Genomic DNA, 25,311 nt, shown 5'->3' with positions numbered 1-25,311 from the left:
TTGGGGATTGGCGAATTTCACTGAAAGTTGTTTTGTAACATTACCAGTTCCCAAATTCATAACTGGTTCTCTGTGTATTGGTCTTAATATTCATATCTTTCACTGCGGGTGCATTGTGGCTGCAATTTGTGCCACTTTAAAAATGTACGGTAGTTCCTCACCTTGGCTTTTCCAACATCACTTCTCAAATCCATGCATTCTATCTATGTAAACTGTCATGGGCAACAGGCAGATTGGATTATTATCACCTGTGTGATCCTCTCCCGGTGCTACACCATCTTCACTGCCATTCCTTCATTGTTGAGTCTACATACTGGATTTCCCTACCATCTTCAACAGAGCCTGACAACATTTTTATAAGTTGCCATCATGTGGGCAGTTAGAAATAGGCAATAATTCCCTGCCATAACCAGACCCAAAAAAATATCAGGATACTGAATCTGAATCAACATATCTTCCTTGCACAAATGGAGAAGTCTTCACAAAACAAGAAATGAATAATGTGTATTCATTGCTGGAGCCTGCTGACATCTTGAAGGATGACTTCTCAGATGCAGGACTTTGGACTGAATCCAGCCTAATGTGGTTGCAGCCGTTGGCATCTGCCAGCTCTGAGGGTCACCAGGAGAAGGTTTCTGGCTCTTCAGTTGCTTGCATGAATTACTCTAGACCACAGAACTGCCAGAATATCTCAGGAGGTTTGAAGAAGTGTACAAAGGCAGGGAATACTTCTGTGTATTTATGGTCCACATGTGAGAGTGTTTTCTGATGCTGAAACTGGAATCATGTTTCATTGAAGATGCATGACATCTCAAAGCTGAAGTACAAAGTTCTTCCCAAATAGATTTTCAGTTTAATATTTTCTTGGCTGTTTTATTTTTCAAAGTTAGTTTCCTTTGCAGTCAGTCTTCGTTTTTTTATCAGATACATTCACTTTTCTGATGATAGCTTATTCTATTTGTACAGAGTTTTGATGATTTTATCTCTTTCTTTGCTGCATATAGCAATCAGATGTGAGTGCTGACGACGCTCTCTAAATGGGGGAAAATGTTATTAAAATGAGTGACATTTTACCAGTAGTTTTAATGCAAAATGATCATTCTTGAAACATACTCAGATAAACTATGCTGTATTAAAATGAAACCATGTTATTGTCAGTTATAGTTTTCTTGAATAGGAAGAGCTTGAAATTTTTCTTCACATTTGCATTTGAATAAGCAGAGCAATAAGGGTTCCTCTGTGCAAGAATCAGATACTTAAATAAATGTATTGCCATGTCTTTGGCATCTCTTCTGTATTCTCAAAGTAATGTAACTTCTGGTAGAGTTTTGTGTTTAACTTATCACTTCTCCTCAATGCATAAATTTTATAGATAAATCCATCTTCACTATCCCACCTCTTCCCTTGTGTTATATTTGGGAAAATGTACCAGATCATTAGCTGCACTTATATCAGCTGCACTTCTGAAAGTGACAACATCAAGAATCTGCTGTACTAAGTGGAAATGTCTGAAACTGAGCTGCAGCCTCAGTTTAACATGAATGCCTATGTATCAATTAAACTAAAAGGTGAGCTGTCTTTATGTCTTAATATCATATTGGAATTGATTGGTGGCTTCACTTAACCGGCAGACAGGTTCTGAACTTTTGTTTCAATAATGGTTTACTTTCTAATGTCTATTTTATTCATCTTCAGGTGACATACGTTCAGACTGTGGTCTGGTTTTATATCTGGCTACAGGTGTCTATAACTCTATTTCTCTGGCTGTAGCCAGCACTGTGACCTGTCTATTTGGCCACAAATGGAAACTGATTTTGCTGCTGTCTGTGGAAAAGAAAGGGATGGATTTACTCTTAAAGTGGGGAAAAAAAACATACCGTCCACTGTCACAACTCACTCTGAAGCATCACGTCCCAAAGACTTTCATTCTTTTAAATTTTGTCATTTACCATCTACCAGTTTTATTTGCCATTGATTATTGAGAAGAGTATGTGTTCTCTGTTTCTCAGGACTTGAAGTTCCCACTTAAAACCCAACATAAATCAACAAACCTGAACCTATATGTGTGCGTACGTAAGTACACACACACGCGCGCGCACACATGAACACACACACACAAACACTCTCTCTCTATCTCTCTCTCTCTCCTGCTCTCCTGCTCTCCTGCTAATTTTAATCTCCCATTTCTTTTCATATTAGCCCTCTGATTCAAATATCTGAGTACCTAAACTGGTATTGCATTAACTGTGACTTCATGACTTATGTTACATCTTTCCATTTAGTAATGCGCCCTTACTATGTCACAAGATAAAAACAGCCCAGAAGATCGGAGGAGACCATCAGGCCCCTGAAGCCTGCCCTGCCATTCAATAGAATCTGTGCTGTTCCCTAACTCCTCTTCTGTGCCAGTTCAGAATAACCCTCAATTTGTCAATCAGTCAAATATTGGAATCTATCGCCATCTTAAGTATTTCTAATAATCCAACCTCCACCACCCTAGGACTGCAGAATTCCAGAGATTCTTCCCCTTATCGCCAAGTGAAGAAATCTCCACGCACCTCTGTTTTAAATGCCCGGCCCTTATCTTGCAGCTATGTCACCCTCCTTCCTGGGTCTCCCATTACCTTGTCACGTGTTTCATTATTCACAGATGCAGAGGGAAAGAAGATTTGTTTGCCTTCCCTGCTCTGTGACCAGATGTTTTGTGTGCTCTGTATTATAGAATCATCTACATCCACCACTCCTCTTGTTGATGAAGTCCCCTCAATGCTAAATACTTTGGAAATAAATATAGCAAAGTCCAATGCAAGGAACTGCAGTTTTGGATTCAGTCTCAATCTGTATTTAAATTTTATTATTTAGCATTCATTAATTCACTTAGACTTTGCAGCATAAAAGCTTCCCCTTTTGCCAAACAGCTTGTGCCATTTGTACGTTTTAACCAGCTATACAATAATATTCTGATGTGTAATATATTCCAGAGTACTGTTGATGTTGTATGATTGATATCTGTGAGTCTGGGGATCTTAAAACAGGGATGCTTGGATTTTCCTAATCAGACTCTATCACATTGCAGATAAATCATTTAGTTATGTACCTGAAAGGTCATGCAGCTAAAAAATTGTGGGAAATTTGCTCTGTCATCAGAGTACAATTTATGATTTTTTCACAACTTAACTTAGAATCAGGTTGAATATCAACAGCATATGTCATGAAATTTGTTAACTTTATGACAGCAGTACAATGAAATAAATATAGAGAAAAAAACCTGAATTACTTTAAGTATATATATGTGTGTGTGTATCAAATGTTTATATAAATATTTAACACACACACACATTAAAATAAGTAGTGCATAAAAACAAGACATAAAAAACGTAGTGAGAGAAAAAGATATCTGTGGTCAACTTGAGCAGCATGAAATTCGCAATGGGAGAAGAAGAGAAGTGCAGCTGGATTGACTGGAGCAATAGGTTGCTTGCAGTGAAATGGTAGTCCTGCTGCTTGGGAGTATTTATTCCAGCCTGCTAGCCTTACCAGTTAACTGCACACACACTGCACTAACAGCTATGGTAGTTAACTTTTGTGTGCAGCAGGTACCATGGAGTTTTTATCTGAAAAGAATTACATTTTCCACTCACTGGCAGCACTCTTCCATGATAAAATAGGAAGGAAGATGTCTTGTTTGTTAGTCTTTGTTTACTCATTCAGGATGGCCCACGTCCAAAGCTCACTTTACTGATAGAGTCCCCATAATACTCAGGATTCTGGCAACATCACACAAGGTGGGAATTTCATTGCACACTGGTGTAGATGACAAGAAACTCATCTGAATCTAAATCGGAATCTGATCTTGAGGTGTACAGAGCAATCTTGTGGTCCAAGTGCATAGTTCCCTGAAAGTGGCTGCTCATGTTGAAAGGGTGGTAAAGAAAGCATATATCATGCTTGCCTTTATTAGTCAAGACTTTTGGGTCCAAAAGTGTTGAGACTTTATAAAACTCTTGATTAAGCTGCATCTGGATTATTGCTTTCAATTCTGGTTTCCCCATTGCAGGGAGGATGTGGAGGCTTTGGAGCGAGTGCAGGGTGTGCCTGGATTGTAGGCCGTGTACTGTGAGGAGAGGTAGACCAACGTGGAGTGTTTTCTATGTAGTGGTGGAGGCGGAGAGAAGATCTGACAAAATTCATAAAATAATGAGAGATATGGATAGTGTAGCTGTTAACTTTTTAACCAGAGTCAAAATATGTAATGCCAGGAGGTATGTATTCAAGGTGAGAGGATGAAAGTTCAAAGGAGATATGTAGGGCAAGTTTGTTTACACGGAGAAGTCTGTGCCTGGGATGCATCTTGACAGTGACAAGACAAGAGAACAGCACAGTTGAATCTTCCAGCATATTGTGTAGTATAGAACATAGAACAATACAACATAGGAACAGGCATTTTGGCCCACGATGTTACATGAATGTAATTAAGTTGATGACACTTAATCCCTTCTGTTAGCACATGGTTTACATCCCTCCATTCTCAGCATATTCATGAGACTATCTAAGAGTCTCTTCAGTGTTTCTATCATGTCTGTGTCCTTCACTGCCTCTAGCAGAACATTCAAGGCAAATCTTATTCTCTGTGCAAAAAAAAAATTGTCCTGCATATCTTCTTTGAACTTTTCCCCTTTCACATTAAATAATCCCCTCTTGTATTTTACATTGGACCCTGGGGAAAAAGATACTCTATAATGTCTACTCTAATTGCCCCCTACAATGTTATAAACTTTTATCAGATCTCTCCTTAGCCTTCACCGCTCCAGAGGAACCAACCCTAGTTTGCCCAACTTCTCCTTATATCATGTGTCCTCTAATCCAGTCAGCATCCTGGTAAACTGCTTCCGCACTCTTGTTACAATGAGAAAACACCTTACTGAGACAGTCCTGGCAACTTCCTACCAGGATCACCCGGTTGAGAGTCTCTGAGCAGACAATCTGTGTTCAGGCTCAATTCACTATACACCTGGAAAAATCTTTGCCCTCTATTAAAGCAAAATTGTATAAAGATTTTTTCACCTCTGTATAACATATACCAAAAGAACTTGCAAATGTAGGTAATTACTGATAATTAATTTTGTTAACAGCTTCTGAGAAGATAGAGTCATCAAGTCATAAAACGCAGAAAGTGACCCTACTAGTCAATGCTGACCAAAATATCCATCTAATTTAGGCCCATAAACTGAAATTGGAATTTGTTTATTATTGTCACATGTACCAAGATACAGTGAAAAGCTTATTTTGCATTCTGTTCATACAGATCAAATAATTACAATGTGATTGAGGTAGAGCAAGGTAAAACAATAGCAATGCAGATTAAGTCTAAAACCCAGTAGAGAAAGTGTAGCAAATCATAAACACAAGGGATTCTGAAGATGTTGGAAATCTAAAGCAACACACAAAATGCAGGAGGAATTCAGTAGGTCAGGGAGCATCTATGGAAATGAATAAACAGTTGACGTTTTGGGTTGAGACCTTTCATCAGGACTGGAAAGGGAGGGGGAGAGAGGAAGGAATGCAAGCTAGAAGGTGAAAGGTGAAGCCAGGTGGGGGGGCATGAGGGGGCGGATGAGAGGTGATAGGTGAAAGGGAGGTGATAGAAAGTGCAGTGCAGGTAACAATAAAGCACAAGATTATAACGAGGGAGATTGCAAGATTGAGTCCAACTTATTTTATGAGGAAACCACTTAATAATCTTGTAACGGCAGGGCAGAAGCTGTCCTTGAGCCCGGAAGTACACACTTTCAGGTTTTTATATTTTCTGCTCTATGGAAGATTCGAGAAGGCAGAATATCCTGGGTGGATGGAGTCTTTGATGATGCTGACTGCTTTGCTGAAGCAATGAGAAATAATGATAGGGACCATAGAGAGCAGCTGCTTTCTGTGATGTGCTGAGGTGTGAGCACAGTTTCCTGTGGTCACACACAGAGTGGTTCCCTTACCAAGTCAGTATGTATCCAGATGGGATGCTTTCTATGGGGCATTGATATAAATTGGTAAGGGATGACAGGGGGCTTGCTAAATTTATTCAGTCTCCTGAGGGAGTACTGTGGAGGTGTTGGTGAACTTTGTTAGCCATGGTATCCACATGGTTGGAGCAGGACAGGCTGCTGCTGATGTTTACCTATGGAACCTTGAAGCTCCATATTGAAACCTTTCCCATTCATTACCTGTCCAGTTGTTATTTTTTAATGTTGTTATTGTACCCACCTCTACCATTTCTTCTGGCATGTGTCCAACGTACTGATCCCCTCTCACCTTAAATCTATCCCTTTAATTCTTGATTTCCATTTCCTGAGAAAAAAGACCATGCGCATGCAGGTATTTGCTCCTTATTTCTGAATATATTATTGAAGATCTCTGTGCTCCCCTTGAACAGAAGATACCCTTCCTGTGAGTGATGATGCCCACCAAACTCTCAGGGGTAAATCCAATTTCTTGCTTCCTGCCTTACAGAGCACTGAGACACTCACAGTGAAGGCAGTGCCTGGAGGAGCGCTGGTGCTGGTGTGTTCAGCGTAAACTGATAGGAGTTTAGGAGAAGGCAACAATGAGAAATCCAACCATGAATGCCTAATGCTTGTGAAACTATGTGGCACTATAACATGGAGCCCAAATGGCACAGATGAATTTTGCCAGCTTTTAAAACCATGCCTGGAAGCTGGTTGGCCAGCTGTCTACAGCAGATGTAGAAGTAAATGAAGTCTCACCTTGTGAAGTAAAGTGTCATTGGAATCTGGATCTCACTGCCTGAGGAGATTCTGGAAGTAGGCACTCTCACGACATTTCAGAAGCAACAGGATGAGCCCTTGAATCACCGAGGCAGAGAAGGCTGCAGACCGAATGTGGGTGAACGGGACCGGAAAAGATTAGTTCAGTAACCAGTATGGCTATGATGGGCCAAGTTTCTCTGCTTGCAAATCTATGATCCCCCCCCAATGTATCAGCAATCTTCTGCCCAAAGAATAATATGAAATAAAACCAAAATCAGAAGTCGAAGGGGTTATGCTCATATGCACAAGTACATGTCTACACAGGTGCAGAGAAAAATTACTAGCAGCAGCACCACGTGTACACAGAATCACATTAGCAGCATTTACAAGAAAAACAAAAACTAAACAAAGTTTACCCATTTTTACAAGAAAGAACACAATTCGAATAAAAGAAAAGCAACATCCATTTGAGTGCAAAGTGATCAAAGTGTTAGTGTGTTGCTAAACCGTGGTGATTAGGGTTGTGGCTCCTGGTTGAAGAACTGAACGGTTGAAGGAAAGTAGCTGTTCTTGAACGGGGTGATGTGGAATATGAGGCTTCTGTACCTCCTGCCCAATGGTAGTAGTGAGAAGATGGCATGGCCTGACGGTGGGGATCTTTAATGATGGATGCTGCCCTCCAGTTGATATTGTTGATGATGGGGAGGGATATATCGGGCTGAGCCAGCTGCTCTCTGCAGCTTCTTACATTTGTGTGTGTTTGAATTGCTGTACCAGACTATGATGAAACCAGTCAGGATAATTCCAGCAGCACATCTATAACAAGCCGTAACCTCCTTAGAAAGTGAAGCTTTCATTGAGATGCATCTGTGCTCAGCTTTAATTGCTTATTCCTGTTCTAATGTTCCTGGAGCCCATTTTCAAAGTGTATGACCAAAGTTCCGGGTAGAATTTGGAAAGCATGAGGGGCAGAAAAAATACTCGGCACCAGCACTTGAGATATTTAAAGCCAGTCCTGTCGTTGATTATCAGTACTTCCAGAATTATTGTGCTGCCTCCTTAACCCAGTGTTATGGATCCCTTGGTGAGTGAATTGTCAAAATGCTGAATTAGCTTTCTGTTTTAATTGAAATTTGAATTCATGAAAAAGAAATGTTTTTTTTATCAAGCTTATTCTTATCTAAAGCAAAGTTTCAATTGGATTGTTAATGAGTAGTTAGTCGGCAGAAACTGGGATGTGGTTGTAAACTAGAAATGCCACAGCGGATGGAAACGATTCAAATTCAGTCCGAGAGGATCAGATAAAGTGATACCAAAGTGAATAAGGCTTTTTTGAGTATTGAACTGTGAATGGTTGAACAATCCTATCCCCTTGAGGAGCTATGTATGTGAGTGTAGAGACAAAGTGCACATTGTTTCCTTTTATTCCCAGTTGCTTCAAATGACTGTGCAGAACGGTGTTAAGCTAGTTTGACCAGGTGCTGTAGGGAGTGATTGCTTTGTACATTTGAGCAAAGTAAGGCATTACACCATAAGTCATTTCACGAGTCACATTCGAACCATAAACTGTGCACTTGCTGCGTTTTGTAAGTAGAACTCTAAAAGTGGCTGGGAGTGGGGACTAATTGGCTGGATTCCTGCAGAGGTTGCAGTCATGCCTCTTCTGGGGTGTTAAGTGTGAAACAAGGATTTTGCTCCCTAACATTTTCCTCCCTCAGCCGTTCTGCAGGTCTCGCTTTTGTGAAGATTAGAAGTCTGGTTCATTGATAAATCAAGACCGAATCCTTTGATTCTCCTTCTACAACACATTCCTGACAGCATCGAAGCTCAGCTCAGTTCATTCAAACAGTGGACCTGATCCATTCTGTGTTGGTCAAGGGAAGCAAGAATGTAAAAGAAAATCTTCTTTGACTCAAGTCTTGGATAATCTGACTTTTGAATTGCAGGGCATGTGATGTGTCACATGACTGAATTTATACACCAGTGTGTTTTAGAATTTATTTCCCTCTCACTAGCTATTGACCAATCAGAAGATTGAAAATTAGTGTAAGGACTAGGCATATGATGCTTGGTAACCTATCACATTGGAAAAATTCGTATTGGGTGACCGTGAACAGTGAACTGTTCCAATTGCTCCCACACTCCTTGCATCATTAGTCAGGGAAGGTTATAAATAGCTGCTGGTAGTCTATCAACACTTGCAAGCTGATATTTCAGCATGAGCTATTTACAGTCCAACCACTAAAGTTCAGGACTGGGTCAAAGATGTTAGAACACATTAGTACTTATTTTTATCAGCTTTAATGCAGTCAATGAAGAAAGTGAAGAGCCAACATGAGGGTGATTGTGCTATGGGGTCATGGGTTGAAGCCTTGGTGGAGAAACAAGCTCCAGTGCAGCTGAATAATACTTGCATCTCCTGCAACAGCCCCCACCAGCTGTACCCTTGTGCATCAGAGTCAGTCAGGGCAGGCAGCATTGGAGTGGGGTGGGATAGAAAACCTTAGCCTGTCATGTTAGGGCAGTTCAGAGCAACCTAATCAGACGAGTGATAATTTTGGCCTGAAAGCACATTGCCAATCTGTTTAGGTGGTCTTAGTTTGAATTCAGAATTGGAGGTAAATAAGTGGAGGGAAATGGTCCCCTGCTTGGGACAGAAAATATTTTTTTAAAAAAGGAATAATGAATAAAGGAACAAAAGAGGAAAACAAATAATACAGCAAAATATTTAGATTAACAGATAGGCACTTCTGGCAGTCTAAAATACATTTCTGTGATCATTGATAGGCACATGATTGCGCAGGAAATGGAGGGATGTGGATATTCTATTGGCAGAAGGAATTGGTTTAGTTATGCCTTTAATTACAAGACTATTACTAGTTTTATTACTGTTTAATATTTTATTCCAGTAATTCTTAATTACTAGACTATTATTCGCTTAGGTACGTGTTTAATTACTAGTCTATTACTAGTCTGACACATTACGGGCCAAAAGGTCTGTTCCTTTGTTTTACTGTTGTGTCCTTTGTTTAAACTTTTGCCAAGTGACCAGTTTTATTCTCATACTGATAATACTTGACAAGAAAGATACTTTGAGTTTATTTTACCAATAGCTTTGACACATTCATTTCAGACTGTAACACTTTTAGCACTGTACATAAAATAATCTCACATTGGTGGTGATGGCATTATCACAACTAATGTGGTTTTAGCACCATTTGAGGTTTCTCCTGCATATTGGCAAACTTATGCTTGGTATGAATACACAGCTGAATAACTTAATCAGATTATTGTCACCTTTGTGTGCTTCATATTAGCTATTCCTCAGCAAAATTGGAAAGTCTTAAGGAAGTTCTCTTCCCTTCTCCATCCATTTCAGAAAACTCACAGAGGTGATACCGCGAATGCCACTGGACAGTACCGATGGTCTAATGCAGAAAAGTGTTTGTTAGTTTGGTCCATCAGTGACCAGAGTCAATGAGTCATCAATCGAAGTTAATGCAAATTAATCTTCTCACTAAACACTGTGAAATTAGCAAGTGCTGGAAGCTGGAATGTTTAAAAACTTACACAAAATGTAGAATTGTTTGACTGAAATTGGAACAGCATTAACCAAGCTATGTGACCCATAACTTCTGCTCCACTAGCAGTCTCCACAGAAACACAAAACACAAAGTTCTGAATAATAGACTTCCCACTTTCTCCCATTGTTGCTCATTAAAAACAAACCCTTTACCCTCATTTCTATTATGAACTAATAACTATCAGCTTTTATTTAACCTTGTTTTTTGAGATGTCTTGCTTATTTTTTACTCGTTATTTCTGTGCAGCCTCAAATTAATTTATTCTTCTTCATGATGTTTAGTTTGCATGCACAGGATATTAGTGGGGTATGGTTGTTCATGAGAACATCAGAAAACAGAAGCATGGATAGGTCAGTCCTTCCCTCGATATGCTCTACCGTTCTACATGATCATGGTAGTCCTCCTGTCCTCATCTCCACTTTTGTGCCACTACCCCATTGTTCCCTGGTATTTCAATACACTATATAGTTCCTCTTAAGATCCTTAAGCCCCCAGTCCTCTCCCCAAATGATCTTGCCTTCACGTCCATCTGGGGTAGAGAACTTAAAAGATTTACCGTGACTTTCTGGGAAGACAATCCTACATAGCTCCATTTTCACAAGGTTAATTCCTGGGATGTCAGGACTGTCACCAGGTTAATTCTTGGGATGTCAGGACTGTCTTATGCAGAGAGATTAGAGAGACTGGGCTTGTACACGCTGGAATTAAGGAGATTGAGAGGGGATCTGATTGCAACATACAAGATTATTAAGGGATTGGACAAGATAGAGGCAGGAAATATGTTCTAGATGCTGGGAGAGTCCAGTACCAGAGGGCATGGTTTGAGAATAAGGGGTAGGTCATTTAGGACAGAGTTAACAAAAAACTTCTTCTCCCAGAGAGTTGTGGGGGTCTGGAATGCACTGCCTCGGAAGGCAGTGGAGGCCAATTCTCTGGATGCTTTCAAGAAGGAGCTAGATAGGTATCTTATGGATAGGGGAATCAAAGGATATGGGGACAAGGCAGGAACCGGGTATTGATAGTAGATGATCAACCATGATCTCAAAATGGCAGTGCAGGCTCGAAGGGCCAAACAGTCTACTTCTGCACCTATTGTCTATTGTCTATTTTAAATAACTGCCCATTAATCCTATAATGATGATATAATTATGACCCCCCGGTATGCAATTTTCTTACTGATTGAAGCATCTCAACATCTACTCTGTCATGCACCCTAATGATTTTCTATGTTTCATTAAGATTACCTCACTTTCTATAAACTCTGTTTTACTCTGTATTCCCTTGAATGATAGAGTAATGTGTATTGCTCCAGGGTTGAGATCTTGCAGGCCTCATTCTCTGCTCACATGGATGTTGCAGGACCTCAGTGACTGATTTTCTATTCATTCAAATTAGTGGATTAAGTAAAATAGGCACCTTCAACCAGGGTTTTACATCTGACTCAACCCTGTGGGGAGCCCACGTACATGGATTAAACTTCCTGAAATCACAGCAGGATCTGACGTACCAATTTTATCTAATACGCAATCAAGTCATTGTCACTTCTTCATGGCGATAGTGCACTCTTTGGGTTACATCAAGATCATGTTCCAGATTATAGTGTAAAATTGTTGGGTTCATTGGAGATGAAATTAGTCAAGATGAAGGGTCTCGGCCTGAAATGTCAACTGTTTATTCCTTTTCATAGATGCTGCCAGGCCTGCTGAATTCCTCCAGCATCCTGTGTGTGTTACGCTGGATTTCCAGCACCTACAGAATCTCTTGTGTGTGTATTTTACATGGACAGATTGTGTATTGGGTTGCAATGGTAAGAAGTATTTAGTTGGAACCAAGTTGGATGGTATCAGACATTCCTTTCCAATTTCTTGTGCGTTATTTTGGAATGTAAGTAGGGCACTGAATGCAGCATCCATCATCAAGGACCTCCACCATCCAGGACATGCTCTGTTCTTGCTGCTGCCATCAGGAACAAGGTTCAGGAGACTCAGGACTCACACCACCAGGTTCAGGAACAGTTACCAGGCTCTTGAATCAAAGGGGATACTTCATTCAACTTCACTTGAGCTATCATTGAAATGGTCCCCTAACCAATGGACTCACTTTCTAGGACTCTTCATCTCATGTTCTCAATATTCATTATTTGTTTGTCTGTTTATTTATTCAATTGTCTGGTTATTTAGTTTTTTTTTTGTATTTGCCAGGTTTGTGTCTTTTACACACTGGTTGAATGCCAAGTTGGTGCAGTCTTTTATTGATTTTATTATGGTTAATATTCTGCTATGGATTTATTGAGCATGCCAACAAGGAAATGATTGTCAGGGTTGTATACGGTGACATGTATGTACTTTGATAATAAATTTACTTTGAACTTTGAATGCACTCTTACAAGTTCCTGTTGGTCTTGTTAGGCTAGCATCTTCCAACATCCTGTTTTCTTTATCATTACTGCTTTATTGGACTTTGCATTATTTGAAAATCTTTACTGTTTTGTTTGTTCTTTATTGCACTTGTGACTTGGTATAAACATTTAAACGCATGTTGGCCAGCATGCCAGAAAGTCCGAAATATTTTCTTGTTTCTGAGGCGCAGTTGTCTGAAACGTCTCCAAATTTATTCTGATTATCATTCAAACCATTTAAAATTGAAATGCATCAAGTATTTGCAGACAGCAGATTTTTGACTGGATTTAGCATCTCAGCGTATCTCACTTGCCTGGAGATATGAAGCAAAAGCATCCCCACTGAGCCCAGAATAGTAAAAGATTGCTGGTATAAATAACCAAAGTCCAAATGTAATGAAGCAAGAGGCTCTTCAAATCATATTAATAAATCCAATGAATAAATACAATCAATAAGTGAGTTTGAAAGTTTCAAAAAATCAGACTAACATTGAAAAGCTACGTTGGATACACAAAATCATCACCAATCCGAAATCTAAATGTGCTCATAGACTGACTGCTTTTAGGCCCTAGAGAGTTCACACTGCACAATATTACGTAAATAGATTGGCTTTCATGGGCATGAACTTAAAAGAATGCAGTTGGGAAAGAAATTCCCACAAATCTAGTAGACTGGTGATTTTATAGTTAAACCTGTTTAATGAAATGTAGCATTGCTTAGCAACCGAGACTTAAGTTATTGAGGAATCTGATTTATTGCTATTCTTTTTTTTATAGCACCACCAAAGTTTACAAGAACTCCCATTGACCAGACGGGAGTCTCAGGAGGGGTTGCGTCGTTTATCTGCCAAACCTCTGGAGATCCGAGGCCGAAAATTGTATGGTCAAAAAAAGGAAAGAAAGTCAGCTCTCAGAGATTTGAGGTATGGTATCACTCACCCATTTACCATTGAGGAATGTACTCTGTAAAGAATCTCCCTTTGAACCTCTTGCTTTGTTCCTCCTCTGGAGCTGAGAATCAGATTTCGTATCACTGTCTTAGATGACTTTGTGACAGCAGTACAGTGCCACAATGTATCATTCAATTTTAAGGATATTATTTTTTTTCATCTGGGGTGTCCAGGGTTGCAATTTGAACTTGTGGCAATCAGTAATAAGAATAATTGCAGTTTTGCCCAATTTACCAATCTTGCAATATTGGGCGTGGAGATTTTCCTAATTCACTGATGTTATAAGTGTATTTATTATTACTTCCTCACCATTCCTAAACCTCTCTGGATGAACAGCTCTTTGTTTGAGCTTTGCATTAATTTTGCAATTGTAATGTCTAGATAAATTTTCAGCCTGTTCTCGCTCAGTGGAAATGTTGCTGTTGCTGGGTGTTCTATCATGATAAATTCCCTGATTCAGAAACATGTGAATCTTGCTGCAGTCCTCTCAACTTCTGGCTAAAAGTGGTTCATTTCATTTCAATCAACTCTGTTGCATTCTGTGTGCTCTTACTGTTGCTATTTTTTATCTCAGTGGGTAAGTGTGCTCATTCCTTTTTTTCTGTATCATTGCTCTCAAATACTGTGCACAATTTTTACTCTGCTATTTCTTGTTCTAGTCTTTTTGATTTGCATTACATGTTTGTGAAGTTGGGATGGAGGTCACGGTAACTATTCTCTTTTACTGCAATTATTTGTTTAAGTTTGTCATCTACATGCTCGGGCTCTACAGGTGATTCAGTAAATTCAGTTACATGTCAAGGATTTGAATAGTAGAATCTATTTGTTTTCTTTATCTTTGCAATTCAGATCGCTGTAAGGCCTACATGACAATAGAGGCTGGAAGATAAATCTGTTTGACCATGTTAGAGAGTGAAGAATTAGCAAGCAGGAAATTCAGATTTGTTTATCAAATGTACATCTAAAGACAGTGAAATGCATCATTTGTTTTAACACCCAGCATATCCAAGGGTATGCTGGGGGTGCTCACAGGCATTGCCACACATTCTGGCACCGACATAGCATGCCCACAATGTTCAGTAGAACAGTGCAAACATCAACAACACCAACAACTACAGAAACGAATGATACAATAGCAGCAAAACAAGTCCCTTTCTCGCCCTTCCAGCCATCCACCCCTTCACTCCCCAGACCTACAACTCCAGGATCACCTCCGGCCCTTGGCCCCAGATATTGGGACTTCACCCTCCAGTCCTTGGCCTAGCCTCGCAGCTCAACCTTCGTGCCTCTTCCACTGGACTTGACAACTTTGAGCTTTCTACCTCCGGGCTTGCTGAGCTTTGGATTTCACCCTTCGGTTTTGCCCTTTGCACTTCACCAACTTCTGGGCATCGAACGCAGAACTTGCTGATCATGGATATGACCTTTAGGCTTTGATCCCAGAACTCGCGGTCACAGATCTGACCTTCGGGCCTTGACCTTAGGACTTGCCATTCATGAGTTTGACCTTCGAATCTTCAGGATCTGGGGGATCATTGGCCCTTGTGACTCCAGCCCATGCGTATCTCTGACTTGGGACTCACTGATCTGGAGATAGCTTGTCATCTTCAATGCCCTGTTAGCCTACTTCTGGGATTGCAGATTTTCATCTGTGGAGTGCTGCGAACACTGGTTCCTATCCCTCACTCTTTATTCTCTCTCATCCCTGCCCCTAAACTGCAAACTGGCCCCTAACTCTTGTGCTGTCCCCAACGTACCAAAAGAAAAACTAAGACTGAAGGACATTGCAGCTTGGCACCATCTTGACTCAAACGCTGGCTCCTGCCCCTGACTTGTAACTCTCCTCATCCCTGTCCCAAAACCCTCAGTCCTATGAATCAAAATTAAAACTAAGTCCAAAGAACCACAATTGCCCCAAATTTTACAGATGTTATTAAATTTGGGAGTCCTGTGCAGGAGGATAGAATCAGAATCAGGTTTATTATCAGCGGCATGTGTCCTGAAGTTTATTAACTTAGCAGCAGCAGTTCAATGCAATACATAATCTAGCAGAGAAAAAAAAATAATAAATAAGTAAATCAATTACAGTATACATATATTGATTGGATTAAAAATCGTGCAAAAATCAGAAATAATATATATTTAAAAAGTGAGGTAGTGCCCAAGGATTCAATGTCCATTTAGGAATTGGATGGTAAAGGGGAAGAAGCTGTACCTGGATCACTGATTGTGTACCTCCTACCTGATGGTAACAGTGAGAAAAGGGCATGCTCTGGGTGTTGGGGGTCCATAATAATGGACGCTGCCACACCGCTCCTTGAAGATGTCCTGGGTACTTTGTAGGCCAATACCCAAGATGGAGTCGCCTAAACTTACAACTGTCTGCAGCTTTTTTCAGTCCTGTGCAGTAGCACACCTCCCCACCCCCCATACCAGACAGTGATGTAGCCTGTCAGAATGCTCTCCATGTTACATCTATAGAAGCTTTCGAGTGTATTTGTTGATAAAGTAAATCTCTTCAAACTCCTGATGAAGTACAGTTGCTGTCTTGCTTTCTTTATAACCACATCGATATGTTGGGACAAGGTTAGGTCCACAGAGATCTTGACACAAAGGAATTTGAAGCTGCTCACTCTCTCTACTTCTGATCTCTATGAGGACTGATATGTCTTCCTACATCTTACTCTTCCTGAAGTCCACAATCAGCTCTTTCGTCTTACTGACTTTGAGTACCAGGTTGTTGCTGTGGCACCATTCCACTAGTTGGCATATCTCACTCCTGTACGCCCTCTCATCTCCATCTGAGATTCTACCAACAATGGTTGTATCATCAGCAAATTTACAGATGGTATTTGAGCTGTGCCTAGCCACACAATCGTGTGTATAGAGAGAGTAGAATAGCTAAGCACACAGCTCTGAGGTGCACCAGTCTTGATTGTCAACAATGAGGAGATGTTACATGGAAACATAGAAAGCCTACAGGACAATACAGTACAATACTTTGGCCCACAAAGTTGTGCCGAACATGTCCCTACCTTAGAAATTACTAGACTTACCCATAGCCCTCTATTTTTCTAAGCTCCATATACCTATCCGAAAGTCTCTTAAAAGACCCTATCATATCTGCCTCCACCACCGTTGCTGGCAGTCCATTCCATGCACTCACCACTCTGCGTAAAAAAACTTACCCCTGACATCTCCTCAGTACTTACTCCCCAGCACCTTAAACCTGTGTCCTCTTGTGGCAACCATTTCAGCCCTGGGAAAAAGCCTCTGACTGTCCACACGATCAATGCCTCGCATCATCTTATGCACCTCTATCAAGTCACCTCTCATCCTCCATTGCTCCAAGGAGAAAAGGCCGAGTTCATTCAACCTGCTTTCATAAGGCATGCTCTCCAATCCAGGCAACATCTTTGTAAATCTCCTCTGCACCTTTTCTCTGGCTTCCACATCCTTCCTGTAGTGAGGTGACCAGAACTGAGCACAGTACTCCAAGTGGGGTCTGACCAGGGTCCTATATAGCTGCAACATTACCTCTTGGCTCCTAAATTCAATTCCATAATTAATGAAGGCCAATACACCGTATGCCTTCTTAACCACAGAGTCAAACTGCATAGCTGCTTTGAGTGTCCTATGGACTCGGACCCCCAAGATCCCTCTGATACTCCACACTGCCAAGAGACTTAGGATTAATACTATATTCTGCCATCATATTTGACCTACCTAAATGAACCACCTCACACTTATCTGGGTTGAACTCCATCTGCCACTTGTCAGCCCAGTTTTGCATCCTATCAATGTCCCACTGTAACCTCTGACAGCCCTCCACACTATCCACAACACCTCCAACCTTTGTGTCATCAGCAAACTTACTAACCCATCTCTCCATTTCCTCATTCAGGTCATTTATAAAAATCAGGAAGAGTAAGGGTCCCAGAACAGATCCCTGAGGCACACCACTGGTCACCGACCTCCGTACAGAATATGACCTGTCTACAACCACTCTGCCTTCTGTGGGCAAGTCAGTTCTGGATCCACTAAGCAATGTCCCCATGGATCCCATGCCTCCTTACTTTCTCAATAAGCCTTGCATGGGGTACCTTATCAAATGCCTTGTTGAAATCCATATACACTACATCTACTGCTATCACCAATGTTATCACCAGTCTGCACAGATTGTGGTCTTCCGGTTAGGAAGTGGAGGATCCAATTGCAGAGTGATGAACAGGCGCCCAGGTTCTGTAACTTCTCAATCAGTTGTCTAGATGGTCTAAGACTGTGTGAAGAGCCATTCAGAATGCAACTGTCGTTGACCTGTTGTGGCAATAGGTGTAGTGTTCTTGTACAGGTGTAGTAACTCTGAACTAAACACCGAGGTAAACCGTAGTCAATGAGGGCACGATGGCAGTAAGATTAACTGTTTACTGTTCACTCTTCCACATTAACATATGGTGAAAACTGTTGATAAAACAATACAAAATATATACAGTATTTGTTTCCTTCTTGGCATCACATTTACATCATAAATACTTGTAAAAGTAAAACTACAACAAACTATATTACATTAAAGTACAACATACAGTCAGAATCTACCTACGCCATCAACTGGCTTTAAATACACTTCACACAAACTATCCAGTAATGCTTTCAATAGCACAAGAAAATAAACTTTATCAACCGTCATTACTTTTAACAGAATCAGCGTTAACATTTTTACTTCAACATATCGATTATCTTATGAACTTACGGCGTTGCTTCTATGATGTTTCTTAGTGCGTAGAAAGAAAACTTTTCTTGTGCTGATCCTGCACACACAAGCCCCCTCCTTCTCGTTTCTCCAAACCGGTATTTTCCCACAAGATGCGTCGAAACCGGGTGTGACATCATCGGATGCCACGTTACATCACAGACAACGAATTTACTTTCAACAACCTTAACTTTAACTAGAAAATAATTACAAATGAATTACTAAAGCGAAAATGTAATAAAGCTAAACAAATGCCTTAAGGCAACACAATAGGCAAATTGCAACAGGTATGGGTCCTTGCTGAGGCAGGAGTTCAGTCGAGTCATGACCAGCCTCTCAAAGCATTTCTTCACTGTCAATGTGAGGAGCTAATGGTTGTATCGCCACTACTGAATCATATTTTTCCTCGTTGTTATTTTGCATTTTCTTTTTGCACTCGGTGATTAGCTGATTGCAAACTCCTTGGGATCATATTTATTTCCGACATGAAGCACTGTGAATTCTTTCCACAGAATCAAGCATGTTTAAAGAACCCAGATTCAAATATGGGAATAGGAGGAATGGAGATTGAGCAAAGAATTTTTAGAAGTCCTCACACCAACCAAATGGCCATGCCTTGTATTTGGTGGTTTTGATTAGATGATGAATATAAAGAAATTTTTTTTAAGTAGTTTGTCACATTAATCTCAATACTGATAATTGGAGATGGAATCTTACAGCTCCCAGTGAAACCAACAGTTCCTTTCACAAAGTGCTTCCCTCGTAGCCTCCACTTTTCAAGGAGCTGTGCTTTCTCTTGCCATGATTGTGGAGCTTGTCCATGGTGCCAGAATTGAGTATCAACTTGCAAAACTGTTGTTATTAGCATGGACACTTTTCCATTTATTTAACACTTGCTGCTCATTAAGCCCAGTTCATTGCTTAGTGGGTGTTGCCAACAGTTGCTGGCAGATTTTTCTGCTGGTTGCAATTTAAATGTTTGGGGTATTATTCTGCTGAATCTGACTGAGAGTCACATTCTCTCCAGACATGTGACTGATGGTTCTGGAAAGTGTGTCTACTGTCATGTCTGTGGGATTTCATATACCAGGAATCAAAGGGCTAGAGGCAGAGCACAAGGTGCAGACACAGTTCACAGCAACATAAAGGAAGAAGTTGAGCTCCTTATTTATTCACAGAAAAGCTTCTAGCGGAAGCACCAAACTAGTTCATGGACATTACCCAGCAATCAATAGCTGACCTGACCTGACCTGAACTCCATTCTCTTGGGATCTGAAGAATCTGTCACTCACACACCAGAAAATGACCCAGTCAGATATTTGTCATCAGTTTTCACAAGAAATTGCAGCAGGCACCATGGAAATGGTATTCATGACTGTAACCAATTGGGATTTCTGTTTGTGATAATTGGTAACATGTTGAAAGGCTTAACCACCCCCCACCCCAATGACAAGTGGGGGCTGTGGAGTCACTGACTGCTTTAGTCAACTGTTCCATTCCATTTGCTGCTGACAAGCGTATGCCTAAAGTTACACAAGTGAATTTCAATTGGTAGACATTTGGTCCTTAACGAAAAGTTGCATCAGGAAACCTGGTGGGAACCTCATTAACCCTCTAACTCCCTAATTTACTTCTTTAGGCAGGATCTCATTCACGGCTCTTGTGTTTACTCAAACTCTAAGAAGCTGGTGAGAGGAAACCTGTGTTTGGGCACGCTCTCATTTTACAGTCTGATGGAGTAACTCTCGCAGGTTGACCAGCATCTGTGGGGGAGAAAGGAGTTGTCAACATTTCAGTTTGAAACCTTTAATCAGTGCAGTGTGAAACGTCGACAGTTCCCTTCATCCCACAGGCGCAGCTCTATCCACTGAGTTCATCCAGCAGATGGCTTGCTGCTAAAGACTCCAGCTTCTGCAATCATGTGTGTCTCCTACTGTAGTCTACTGTGCTGTTGACAGATAACCACATAAATATGCAGGGAATGGAGGAGATATGGAGCACGTGCGGAGAGTAGAGATTTGTTCAACTTGGCATCAGCTCCCTCCTGCCGTCTGGGAATAGGCACCGAAGCATTCGGGCTCTCACGACCAGACTATGTAACAGTTTCTTCCCCCCAAGCCATCAGACTCCTCAATACCCAGAGTCTGGACTGACACCAACTTACTGCCCTCTACTGTGCCTATTGTCATGTTTATTATTTATTGTAATGCCTGCACAGTTTTGTGCACTTTATGCAGTCCTGGGTAGGTCTGTAGCGTAGTGTAGTTTTTTGTGTTGTTTTTACATAGTTCACTGTAGTTTTTGTATTGTTTCATGTAGCATCATGGTCCTGAAAAACATTGTCTCATTTTTACTGTGTCCTGTACCAGCAGTTATGGTCGAAATGACAATAAAAAGTGACTTGACATTGTGGACCGAAGGGCTTGTTCCTATTCTGTCTTGCTCTGTGGAAAGAATTCTTCAGTGAGGCACCTGATGTGATTCTTTAAGCTGTTTAATTTGACCATTAGTAGGCAAAGCTGCAGCTCTAATTAAGTTTATTCATAAAACTTACCTTCACTAAAATAAAGTTAATCATTGAATATGATGTCCTTGCTTGAATCAGCAGGTTTGACCTCAAGATTTGAGCTTTACTTACGTTCCGTTGAAGTTCTGTCCTGAGTCAAAGCAGTGCAGGCTGGAAGTGAGGAGCTGTAGCTCTCACAATTTTCTCATCAAACTTGAATGCACAATTCCAGCTGACTCTGGCTGGTCTTGTGTCTGAATGTAAGATATTCAGCATCAGCCTTAAAGGGCCACCATTGACCCTTCTTATCCAGCCAGCATCATCCCATCATTTACCTCAGTGAAAAAAAGCAAATTTATTGACCATTTGGGAAGGCTTGTGATGTCGAAAGTTACCGGTACTGTGGTGCTGACCCCACATTCTGAGAAAGTTTCAACCAGAGAAGTACTTGGATAGCTGTAGAAAAACTAATGAAACAATATTTTGAGGTTATGGGACAGATTCTGCTTCCTTTCTAGCATTCTGTCTTTCCTCATTTGGCTTTCAGTAAAGCAAACAGATTACAAATACCCAATCTATGGACATCCCATATATGTAAGTGAGCTTTGAGGAGACCAGATGGGATGGATTTGCCGGCTGCAGCCATCTTCTGCCAGGGGGGAATGGGCTAGTTCTGTTTCTCTCACCCCGTCAATCCCTCATTCCCTAGGCCATGACAGTCGGAGGCTGGAGCGAAGAGCGAGGAGCGCTAGGCAGTCTTACTCATTTACACACTCATTGAGGCTGGCTGAGCGCTACTCTTCTTGCACCTACTCAGTCTCCTGTCCCCACTGTTCCTGTGTTCCTCTCCCATGTGCTGCTGCAGTTCTGTTCAGAGGGTTCAGGTCCAGGATTCCAAATAGTTATCACAAGTGGGACCCTGTCGTTACAGTGGGATTCTACAGATAGATGCATGAAAGGCTTTCTTTTATACTGTGGATAAAGAAGCGTGCTGTTATTTTCCTTGTACCCTGTTGAATCAAAGTCTTGGATATGCCAGTGATCGTGTATAATGAAGAGCAGCTCTTAGTTTTAAGGACATTGCATGGAATGACATTTCTCAAGAAGTCAAAAGCTGCAGATGTCAGAAATTCTTCAGTCTCTCTTTCTTGAACTTGTCTGGAATTGTACAAAACAGTGCTTGCATCCCTGAGGCTCCACTTAGAGATGCCCATCGCTTTTCTAGTGTGGCATCACTTTGGGAAAGTTATGAATGATATATGTGGAAGATATTGAATGAAGAAATATGACAGATTACTCACTTTTAGTTCAGTAAAACCTTTGGGTTTTTAAATTCTATTATCATTCACATATCAGCACTTCTGTCTTCCTGCCAACTGAATTTTGATGTGGTTTTAAAATAGAGATTTATTTTGTGTGTTTGCTGAGGCTGTACTTTAAAGCTGTTATGAAGGAAAGTTTTGCCTTCCACTTTCATTTTTCATCACAGCATGAAGAACAGATGTGAATATCATTGCTTTTGTTACTTTTTTGTTTGCTGTCGGGCAATTTTTGATTTTTATTCAGATCAGTGGGTGTTTGTGAAAGATAACCCTTTATTTCTTCACTTTGCCTCAAGCCTAAATGCTATTAACTTTTTTTTTGGATTGAGAGCCAGAGAATGGACGACATTGGTAGAATAAGTCACTTGATTTGAAAATACAGAATCTCTTAATGGAAATTTTTCCCTATGGGGTTGTCTGACCTCTTATATATAAAGGATTGCTTCGACTGGAAGATAAAAACCACAAGGCCCATCTAGCACTTATCTTTTCTCAAACTAATCGCATTATCAAGTTTTCAGAATTACAGCTGATCAAAATGAAAGCTTTATATTAGTCAGTGACTGGCAGTGGTAATGCAGCCACAGCCGGATTCACAATAGTTCAGTGTTTAGATTATGTGCATACTGTGAGATCAAAATACCCTTTTTTCAGGATTCCAATTTTCGCCAACTCTCTTACATCAGCAGTAGGAAGTAACTTCTGTACCCCACAGAATAAAGTAAAGACCTCTCAGTTATATGTGGTGCTTTTGTGTCCTTAGGCTGCCTCAAAGTATTTCACAGCCTGTGAGTTTACTGTTTTTTTCAACCAAGTGTGCAAGATTGATGATGAGGGATAAATGCCACCTCACAGTCTTCTTTCTTTGTTGTAGCTGGGGAGTTTGGAGTTGGCATTATTTATCCACTGCATTCATGTCAGTCCCACTGACTCTGTCCTCCGAGTTATGGAAGGACACCTACCAGCACAAAAATTACAATTTTCTTCTTTTGGAAATTTATACAGAACAGAGAAATAAAACACATTGCAGTGCTCCCAGTGCCAATTTCATGGAGAGTGAAATTGTCAAGTTTGACACTGACAGGACATAAAGTCGATATCCTTGTGCATTAATGCGGAGTGAATACAGTTGGGCTTGGCTTTTATACCTCCTGCTGTCAAATAGTCTGTCAGTATTTGAATCACTAAAGGGTTACAGTGCTTGTAAATTGTACAGGAATGTTGAGTCTCTGACTGAAGAAATAAAGGATAAATTAGAAGCCATAAAGAGAACCAACGGACCCAGCTGATAATTTTTCAAATTATAGTGGATGAGGACAGCAGAGAAGGACCTCACCAGTTCTCTGGAATGGACGTTTCGTCAGTTGCCCCACATGATATTTTAAAACAAGTCATTGAATTAAAGAGAACATATTTTAGTCCCCAATTCAGTCTATGCTTTTTTGTATAAATATTCTAATATTTGTGGGGGTAGGGGGTTTGCTAAGTATGTTTAATATATACAGTTTGTTGATTCCTTTGTTATTAGCTGAATAGAAACAATGTGTGTGTAATGCTTATTAAATATCTCCTGCTATAATTTCTAAGCTAATGGCTTCTATCACCACTGATATTTTCCTCTTCTGTTTACTCCAAAACATAAAACTAATCAAAATACATTTATGTTAGTTTCATTTTTACTTTAAGCAAGGTGCATACGGATGACGTGGTGGCGTGATGATGTATACCATGCACGTACTTTAACATATAACCATATAACAATCACAGCACGGAAACAGGCCATTCCAGCCCTCCTTGTCCGTGCCGAACTCTTAATCTCACCTAGTCCCACCTACCCGCACTCAGCCCATAACCCTCCACTCCTTTCCTGTCCATATACCTATCCAATTTTACCTTAAATGACACAACTGAACTGGCCTCTACTACTTCTACAGGAAGCTCATTCCACACAGCTATCACTCTCTGAGTAAAGAAATACCCCCTCGTGTTTCCCTTAAACTTTTGCCCCCTAACTCTCAAATCATGTCCTCTCGTTTGAATCTCCCCTACTCTCAATGGAAACAGCCTATTCACGTCAACTCTATCTATCCCTCTCAAAATTTTAAATACCTCGATCAAATCCTCCCTCAACCTTCTACTCTCCAATGAATAGAGACCTAACTTGTTCAATCTTTTTCTGTAACTTAAGTGCTGAAACCCAGGTAACATCCTAGTAAATCGTCTCTGCACTCTCTCTAATTTATTGATATCTTTCCTATAATTTGGTGACCAGAACTGTACACAATATTCCAAATTTGGCCTTACCAATGCCTTGTACAATTTTAACATTACATCCCAACTTCTGTACTCAATGCTCTGATTTATAAAGGCCAGCGTTCCAAAAGCCTTCTTCACCACCCTATCTACATGAGACTCCACCTTCAGGGAACTATGCATATAACCTGAAATCTATTCTGTAAACAATAATGAGAGCTTAATCAAACAATATATTTAAATTATTTCACAAATATTACTTCAATACTAAAAATATAATGTCCTTCCCTGCTCCAACTCAGTAAAGAATGTATCTCAGCCCAAGTAAGTAACTAAATAAACACACACGCACCCCCTCCCCCCCCATATAATACTACTGCTAAACAGACATCTACAGCATAGTAAATTTTAAATAGTCCCATTCAGGCTTGAAGATTTAATCACTATAGAGGCTTTCACTCTTTCCTGACTGGGGGTGGGGGGGGGGGGTCCCTGTGCTTAGCATATGAGATTTGTGGCTGTGAAGCCATCTCAAGACCATCTCAAGTTCTGAGACCTCCTCTGTGGTGGTTGTAGGAGTTGACTCTGGGGTATAAGTTCTCAGCTGGACATCTGCAGGCTTCATTTCAGTATCTTTGAAATGTCATTCAGACTCATTTTACCAGTCACTTTTGCTATAAGCTATATTGCTTGTCTGTTGCTAGTTTTCACATTGTAAATCTCAAGGCTACAAAGTCCTGTGTAACTATCAGCATGTTCAGCTTTTTCATCAATGGCATGTGGATGAGTG

At 40.5% G+C, this 25,311-nt stretch overlaps 1 protein-coding gene across 26 annotated transcripts in view; it reads left to right on the top strand.

Annotated features, from left to right (window-relative positions):
* Positions 1-25,311, top strand: part of LOC140729077 (receptor-type tyrosine-protein phosphatase delta-like) — a 2,395,537-nt gene that overhangs the window by 1,991,597 nt on the left and 378,629 nt on the right. For all 26 annotated transcript variants that reach the window (XM_073048383.1, XM_073048384.1, XM_073048388.1 and 23 more), the window contains one exon: positions 13,518-13,663. In XM_073048383.1, coding sequence (XP_072904484.1) covers positions 13,518-13,663 — 146 coding nt within the window. The remainder of the gene's footprint in view (positions 1-13,517; positions 13,664-25,311) is intronic.

The sequence above is a fragment of the Hemitrygon akajei genome, chromosome 6 (assembly GCF_048418815.1).
Source record: "Hemitrygon akajei chromosome 6, sHemAka1.3, whole genome shotgun sequence".
NCBI lineage: Eukaryota > Metazoa > Chordata > Chondrichthyes > Myliobatiformes > Dasyatidae > Hemitrygon > Hemitrygon akajei.
Note: the sequence above shows the minus strand (reverse complement) of the source record. Positions and strands in the feature narration are given on the sequence as shown.